The 8,192-nt window shown below is 44.1% G+C and overlaps 1 protein-coding gene across 1 annotated transcript; it reads left to right on the top strand.

Moving 5' to 3' along the window:
- Positions 1-7,781: 7,781 nt before the first annotated feature.
- Positions 7,782-8,100, top strand: LOC102438744 (40S ribosomal protein S27-like). The gene has a single exon (XM_006096970.3). The coding sequence runs from the start codon at positions 7,797-7,799 to the stop codon at positions 8,046-8,048; it is 252 nt and encodes an 83-aa protein (XP_006097032.1). The 5' UTR covers positions 7,782-7,796; the 3' UTR covers positions 8,049-8,100.
- The last annotated feature ends 92 nt before the right edge of the window (positions 8,101-8,192 follow it).

Here is an 8,192-nt window from a genome sequence, read left to right as displayed (position 1 = left end):
AGGGGCATGTGGTTGGGGGCAATCAGGCTGGGGGGGTGGGGTGTTAGGAGTGATCTGGCAGGAAGGGGGGGCATTTGGGGGTGAGCAGGCCGGCAGGGAGGGCAGTTGGGGGTGAGCAGGCCGGCAGGGGGGCAGTTGGGGGTGAGCAGGCCAGCATGGGGGGTTTTGGGGGCAAGCAGGCCATTCGGGGCATGCAGTTGGGGGCAATCAGGCTGGCAGTGGGGAGGCAGTTGGGGGTGAGCAGGCCGGCAGGGGGGCAGTTGGGGGTGAGCAGGCTGGTGGGGGGGCAGTTGGGGCGAGCAGGCTGGCAGGGGCATGCAGTTGGGGGCAATCAGGCTGGCAGGGGTGGGGCAGTTAGGAGTGATCAGGCCAGAAGTGGGGGCAGTTGGGGGTGATCATGCAGGCAGGCAGGTGAGCAGTTAGGAGCCAGTGGTCCCAGATTGCAAGAGGGATGTCCGACTGCCGGTTTATGTCCGATCAGTTGGACATCCCCCAAGGGGTCCCAGATTGGAGAGGGTGCAGGCCAGGCTGAGGGACACCGCCCCTCCCCCACTGCATGAACTTTGTGTACCAGGCCACTAGTTCACCACATAAAAGAAATGAACAATTCAAAGGTACAAAACAACAAACTCATTATGGAGTTCCAGGTCCATGAGAAAGTACTTGATCTAAATTCTATTGAGCATATTTAAATACAATTTTTATAATGTTTGGACCATTCAAAGCCTAGGGTTCATGGGCAAGTGCTATGATTTTAAAAGTTATTTAGGTTATTAGATTGACTTACAGCCATGTCTGGGCCAACTTCTGTTACTGAAGTTCTTTCAGAATGCTCAGACAGATAGTTAAATCATCTTACTTTTAAAGATCCTGATTTCTCTAAATGTCTGGGAAAGATACTTCTTTCCTATTTCTTACATTCTACAATCTCCCATATTGCTCAATACTCTCAAAAGAAGAAGGTATTTAGATGGTGGTAAGTTTATCAGGGTTGTATTGTTTGTTGTTTCTTAAAAACATACACACCCACTTTGGGATAGGTAACTCATGCATACAATTAAAAATTCAAAAGGCACAAAAGACTATATAGCTAAAAGTGGTCTCCTTCCCCACTATCCTTCAGTTATCTAGTTCTCATTTGCAGAGAAAGCCACGAGGATTAGTTTATCTTCCAGAAGTATTTTCTCTTACCCTCACTCCCCACAATAGTATACATTCTATATACTCTACACTCTATATTCTATGCATACTGTTCTGCGTTTTGGTTTTCACTTAACCATGTAGCCTGAGGATTGTTTCATGCCTGTACTTATAGAACTGCCTTACCTTTAATTTTCTTAATCTTTAAACTGCACATCATTCCACTTTATGGAGGTAACATCATTTATTTAATCATCCCCAATCAATGGCCATTTACACTGCTTATAATCTTTTGCTCTCACCAATTCTGCAATGAATTACTTTATATGTAGGTCATTTTGCTTGTGTGAGAATATCTGAAGGATAACTTTGCAAAAGCAGAATTGCTGAGTTAAAAGGGTATGGGCATTTTCAATTTTAATAGCTATCACTGAACTGCCCTCCAAAGGGGCTGTACCTGTTCACATTTCCACTAGCACACATTTGAGAGTACTTGTTTCCCACTACCTTGACCATCAGAGCATGTTATCAAGCATTTTGAACTTTGTCATTCTTATAGATGAAAAGTGGTATCTTGTCCTTTCAATTTAGATTCTTCTTCCTTAAAATGTCATCTTCCTCATATACTAAATCTGTCTATTTGATGCAGTTCTTGTTTTTCTTAGTGTATTCCCCTGGTCTCTCTTGTCTTGTCATACACCGTTACTCTCTGATCATGGCAGCTTTGTGCTATGTCTTACTCTATAGAAGGTATAAATCTCCCTTATTACATTTCTTTCCCCTAAGAAGTTTCTCGGCTATCCTTGCTTTTTTTTTTTTTTCTATATGAATTTGAGAAAGTTTTTCTGGCTTCCAAAAAAAATCCTGTTGCATTTTTATTGAGATCGCATCACCATTGATAGATTATTTAGGAATACTATGACTCACTTGTTAAAGCTTATTAAAGGCTTACCATTTCTTGTTCAAATCTTCTGAGTCCTGTCTTCTTTGTGCTTATAACAACATCTTAAGGAAAATGTTTTCTTATTCATTCTTCACAGCATCTTTGAAAACAGGGAAGATAGAAGGTAAGGGATTAGCCCGATTACATTTGAGAGAAAGCCCTAATCCAGTTTTATACCTAGTGTTTGGTAATGCCTCACCAGTAGGTTTCATTCAAATTCAAACTCTCCTACCCATATGCAAGCACGCGTCTGCGGTGTGTTTCTTGCATCATGATCTGCGGCCCAGCACTGTTGAATGCATTTTGATCATTGAGTAACCATCTCAAAAGAATTTTGAAACCAGAATTGGCTTGAATGCTGTACAATAACACCCAGGATCCTGGCCTATTTCCCAGAATTCTCTTTTGGTTTCCTAGCAAGTTTGGTCCTGCCTGGGAATTTGCTGAAGATGGTACTTGGACCAGTGACTTCCTGAATGTGACATTGGGATCAATGGCATTTGTCTGCCCGAGGGTTTTAGGACTATGATTTTTAGACATACTGAAGTCTTCACTGACCTGGTGCTCAGGCAGCCATGGTACAGGGTGCAGACAGGAAGGGAAGTTTGTGAATTGATTATGGAAGGCAAAGATCTTGAGGAACAACATTCTGTTGCAAATACTGAGTTACATACCTGGGCACGCTGGCATTGTAGTTGGAGGATTTTCAAGTCTTTAAATAAATAACCGAAGGATTTAAAAACTATCTTTATGCCACCCTTGCTTGACAACTGGCCGCTCACTAAAGATCAGCCAAGACTTGATAAATAGTTGATTAAGTGCAGCAACCTGGGCACTTCCTACCATCACCCCAGTTCAGTTAATACGGGGAGGGCGCAGAAAGAGCTTGCATTCGCTGCTGAATTAGGACACACGTATGTGTTGACATATGTCTCTGAGAGTATTTTTGGATTACATTTTCACCACAAATATTGTTTTCATAATTTTGTGTTTAGTCAACACTCTTCTCTTCAATGCCATGTGCAATTAAGAGCCTACTTAGGTAAAATATTTTTTAACATGTAGAGCAGTATGGTATAGGTAACGTCTGAGGTTTTTGCTACCACATAAATGAGAACATTCTTTAGCTGGTTCCTCTGTAACAAAAGGACTACTGTGTTCTAAGCTGGAATGTTATGCAAGAATTTGAACAGCATAGTTTACTGAAGGCTCAGCCTGTTTAGTGCCATACCAAAAAGTAGGACAAAGGCCAACAGCAAAAATGTGGGGCAAGTTTTAAGCAATGAAGTTAAAGGCATATGGACGTTGAAATATTTAATTCTCAAGGCTGAGACCAGGCTGTACAATCTAGCTATAAAAGTATACAGATGAGCCATGAACGGCGTAGCTGTTTGATTCAATGATCTCACTGCTGAGCATTAAGAGTGTTGCCAAAATCATGAAACCCCTCCGAACAGAGAATGGTGATGGTGTCATATATCACTTGCCTTTTATTCCCGCTATAATGGTAACACGTTAGGCTATAAATATTAACGATTTTTAAATGAGAAATGGGTAGCAAAAGTAAACGAGGCATATGTCAATTTCAAGTCTAGACAAATAACATAACACAAATTTTATGGGTCTGATATTAATAAGATTGTTGTATCAACCAAGTCATATGAGACATACTTTTCTACTAACATGACTGTGCTCCTGAGTCTTAAAATTTGCCTTAAGTATCATTAAGTTCTGTGGTCACAGGATTCTACAAATCTCAGATGAGTAGAAACCTGAGTCTGACAAGCCTCTCAGAGTAACTAAAACATGATTTAAACGAACGGGCGTTCTAGTTTCTCTTGGTGACAATTTTTCACTCCCCTAGGGACCCTGTACAGCTGAGAACCTGAGTGCCTTTATCTAAATTAATCATTCGAGAGAACTGCCCGAAAGGTTTCAGGGTCTGAATTCTGTAAAAGACGGGGGATTATGACAGATTACAATACAGGCTATTTTCAGCCTTCTTAAACCTGGGGAATGTGGCCTGACCATCCCGGGGACTATTTCACTCCTGGGTAAGAATATTTAGCGGCTGTTTGTGCTGCAAGGAACACAGATAAGATTACATTCCTTGGGCAACTCACTTGTGAAGACACGGGTCCTTCTCACAGCTGACGGAGGCCAAGCAGGAAGCGCTCGCTCTGGTTTATTCTTCTCAGGACATAGGCTCCTTTCTCTCCCACTTGCTGGCACCGTGGGTGTTCTCCCCAGCAATCGAGACCACCAGCAGGAGGGTTAGCTAGGACTCGGACACAGTTTCCATGCTCAGGCCTCGACCTAGAGACGGGTGTGTGGGGTCTGGTCCCGAGGCCCACCTGGAAGGCGCGGGAGGTGGCGGGCACAGGTTTAAGCGCTGTCTCCCACTCACAGGTGTGAGTGCTGCCTCCCACGCGGCCACGCCACCATCATCTCGCAGCTGTGTGACGGGGGCTTTACCTGAACTTTCCCGTCCCTTGCTTGGTTTCCTTGTTGGAAAAGGCCTAACTACAATATGTACCTCATAGGGGTACTGTGCACGTGGAATGAGGAAACACACCTAAGGCATCTAGAGCAGCAGACCCGTCCATGTTAACAGTGACTTTAATAGCCACACGATTGAAGATTTAATCAAGCTGGCCAGCTAGTCAGCCTCCACCCCTGTGTACGGAGACGTATCCTTGAATCTTTTCAGTTAAGAGGGGGAAACGTGAGCAGAGAAACCTTCGAAACAGGGGGTAGCAGCAAATCTTTATAAGCATATATCTGGTTGAGAAAAGTTCCCAGGATTTGAGGTGTCCAACTTGGCGTTACTCTGAGGAGTGGGCTCAGACAGCCCCCAAAGATACCCTCTGCTGCCTAGGCAACCGGCCACTCGCACCACCTGTGTGAGGGCTCACTCCTGGATTCGCGCTGTGCTGCGATTCTTCCCCACAGAGGTCATCTTTAGTACACCATGCGGCCAGTCAGCCAGCAGAGGCAGAGGCTTTGTGGAGGGACTTATCTTGGGGTGCACTTATATGGAGGTACAAACTGGTGATCTTTAGCCTCCAAAAAGGTTGTGATCCTAAAGTTAATGGCTATTTGACACTTAGAATACATTCCCTTCTTTATAAATAAAACACAAAACGTGGTAGTGTCTCTCACAAAGGCAAATTAATTGACCAACTCTCACTTCCCATGAACTCCATCTTTTCTTTGCGAGTCCTCCCTTCCATAATGTTTCAGTTGCAGAGGTTAAGCCTTAAATTACTGTCTGATATAGAGAGCTGGAAGGAATTGGAAACACACTGAAGACCCTCCCCGCCCCCCCAATCGTGAATGCAGTGAATACTTCAAAATAAGTAAAATTTCAATAAATGGGGGGGAACAGCAAATGCCGGGGTGAGAGGACAGCAAACACAAAGGTAGAGAGCTGTGCACATGTGTGGTTATGCTTTGGGAACAGCATATGGCAAGAAGGAAGTACTTCTTGGTCAGTAGGGAACTGTCACTGAGTCACTGTGTGGCACAGGCTGGGGAGCGCCTGTAATTCCAAACATGTAGTTAGGCGTTTTCGATTTTCACAGGACAGTCTTTGAAAGTGGTACACCCAGTTCTATTTTCAAGCTCATCCTGACGTGTCCTTCATGCTCTTCTGCTGCATCATAGCTATTTTAATCCCTTTCTTTAGTTGTGAGCAAAGCAAGGTCCCTTTTGTCTGATCCCAGGTAGTTTACCTTTTCTCAAGGTTTCTTCCAATTCAGCAGTTTCCATGGATTTCGGACATGTAATTTTCCTACCACAGTGTAAACTCCATGAAAGCAGGAGTGTTCATATTTTTAAACGCACATCATAGTACCAGTCCAGATGTACATAATCGAATAAACTGAAGCACCTATGAGGTGATGCCCTGTGAAGGTCCCATGGTGATTAAGGTATGCTCCCCACCTTCAAAGAACTTGCAAAGGAGTTGGAATGAGACCTGTAATCAAACCCCAAATCAAGGCAAAAGCCATGCAATGCAGCTACTGAGGCATTGTTAATGGTGGCACCAGGTACTGAATACATCTCCCCACATTCACATGTTGAGACCGAATCCTTACTGTGATAGTTTGGAGGTGGAGCCTTTGGGAAGTGATTAGGTCATGAAGGTAGAGGATGAATGGGATTAGTGTCCTATAACAGGGACTCCAAAGAGATCCCAGTGCCTTCTGGCATGTGAGGTTGCAGGGAGAAGACGACAGCTATAGTGGCCTGATTGGACTATGACAGGAGGTTCAGAAGCGGTTATTAATTTCAGAGGATTGAAGAAAGGCTTCATGAGACGCTGCCCTCAAGGACAGAATTCCCACTAGGGATATGCAGGTGATTTTTGCTCAAATGATGACTAACTTGAACTCTTCTGGACCCAAGGTAAACAGAGATGCAGCAGTAGTTGCAATCTGCATGGGTTTTTGGGCTTGATTTCCCACTAGTCAACCCACATTCAGATTAGCCTGAGAACTACATCATCTTTTGAAGCCTGAACTGAGAAGTTGTGAATGGATTATACTCTGTAAGATCAGAATGTGCCCATCTTTCCCTATATGCATACTTTATCCTCTGATGTTCTTGAGCGAGGCAGTGTGCCACCATGGCCACCAACCCTCCTAGGAGGTTGGTGACCATAGCTCATCAGTAGGTAGATTTTAATATTCATTCTTCATAAACTTTTTGGGAGGATTACCAGGAACCTTAGAGTCAGGAGGATTATATTCCCAAGAATGCTTAGCTCAGTCTATTCTCGTAGGCTGTTTACTATAGGCACAATTACTTGCTTTTGGTGAATGAGGTGACAAACAGATCAATTTGGCTAGAGAAACACAGTATAATCCAGAAAATTACACTTACCTCTCACTGCCTTAAAATTATTCAGTGTTCTCAGTAGTTAGAGTGTCAGCTCGTGCACCCAAGGGTCACAGGTTCGATCCCGGACCCCAGGCGGGGTGCGTGTGGGAGGCAACCAATTGCTGTCTCTCTCGCATCCATGTTTCTCTCTTTCTCTCCCCTTTCCTCCTTACCTTCCATTCTCTCTAAAAATCAATGGAAAAAATATCCTCAGATGAGGATTAACAACAACAAAAAGAAATTATTCAGTGCGCATGTATTAGTTCCAATTGAGAAATATAAAAACCAGACAATTCTAAAATCAGAGTTACGGTGTGTGTGTATGTTTTTCCCATCCAAACTGATCACTCCAGAGATAAAAACAGGAATAATCCTTCAGTAAAATTGAGGAGTTGAGAAAATTAACCTGCCTTGACTATTGAAAAGGAAAGGTAACAGCCCTAACCGGTTTGGCTCAGTGGATAGAGCGTTGGCCTGCAGACTGAAGGGTCCAGGTTTGATTCCGATCAAGGGCAAGTACCTTGGTTGCGGGCACATCCCCAGTAGGGGGTGTGCAGGAGGCAGCTGATGGATGTTTCTCTCTCCTTGATGTTTCTAACTCTCTATCCCTCTCCCGTCCTCTCTGTAAAAAATCAATAAAATATATTAAAAATAATAATAAAAAGGAAAGGTAACAAAGGAAAGGAAAAAGAAAAAGGCCACTTTCTTAGTTGGTACCACAGTCATGGACAGCACGTAGTACTGTGAAAGAGAGTGACCGTAAGAAGAGGCCACAGAGCTGAGAAAAGAAAACACGCCTTTCGGGCGGTGACGACCTCCCCACGACAATATGCCTCTCGCTAAGGAGCTCCTCCATCCCTCTCCGGAAGAGAAGAGGAAGCACAAGCAGCAGCGCCTGGTGCAGAGCCCCAGTTCCTACTTCATGGCTGTGAAATGCCCAGGATGCTATAAAACCACCGCCATCTGTAGCCACACACGAACGGTAGTTTTGTGGGCTGGTTGCTCTACTGCTCTCTGTCCGCCAACAGGAGGAAAAGCAAGGCTTACAGAAGGATGCCCCTTCAGAAGGAAGCAGCACTAAAAGCACCTCAAATCAAGATGAGTGGGAAACCATCCCAATAAACACACTTTGGATAAAAGAAATAAAAAGAGAAAACACCTTTGGGGTCTCAGGAGAGTCACAGTGCCAGCTGCTTCAGAGAAATGTACCTACGAGCAAAGAGCA

Source organism: Myotis lucifugus, unplaced genomic scaffold (genome assembly GCF_000147115.1).
Source record: "Myotis lucifugus unplaced genomic scaffold, Myoluc2.0 scaffold_191, whole genome shotgun sequence".
In the NCBI taxonomy this organism is placed as follows: Eukaryota; Metazoa; Chordata; class Mammalia; order Chiroptera; family Vespertilionidae; genus Myotis; species Myotis lucifugus.
Note: the sequence above shows the minus strand (reverse complement) of the source record. Positions and strands in the feature narration are given on the sequence as shown.

Coding starts and splice junctions, on each gene's coding strand:
- LOC102438744 (XM_006096970.3), top strand. CDS start 7,797: ATGCCTCTCGCTAAGGAGCTCCTCCATCCCTCTCCGGAAGAGAAGAGG.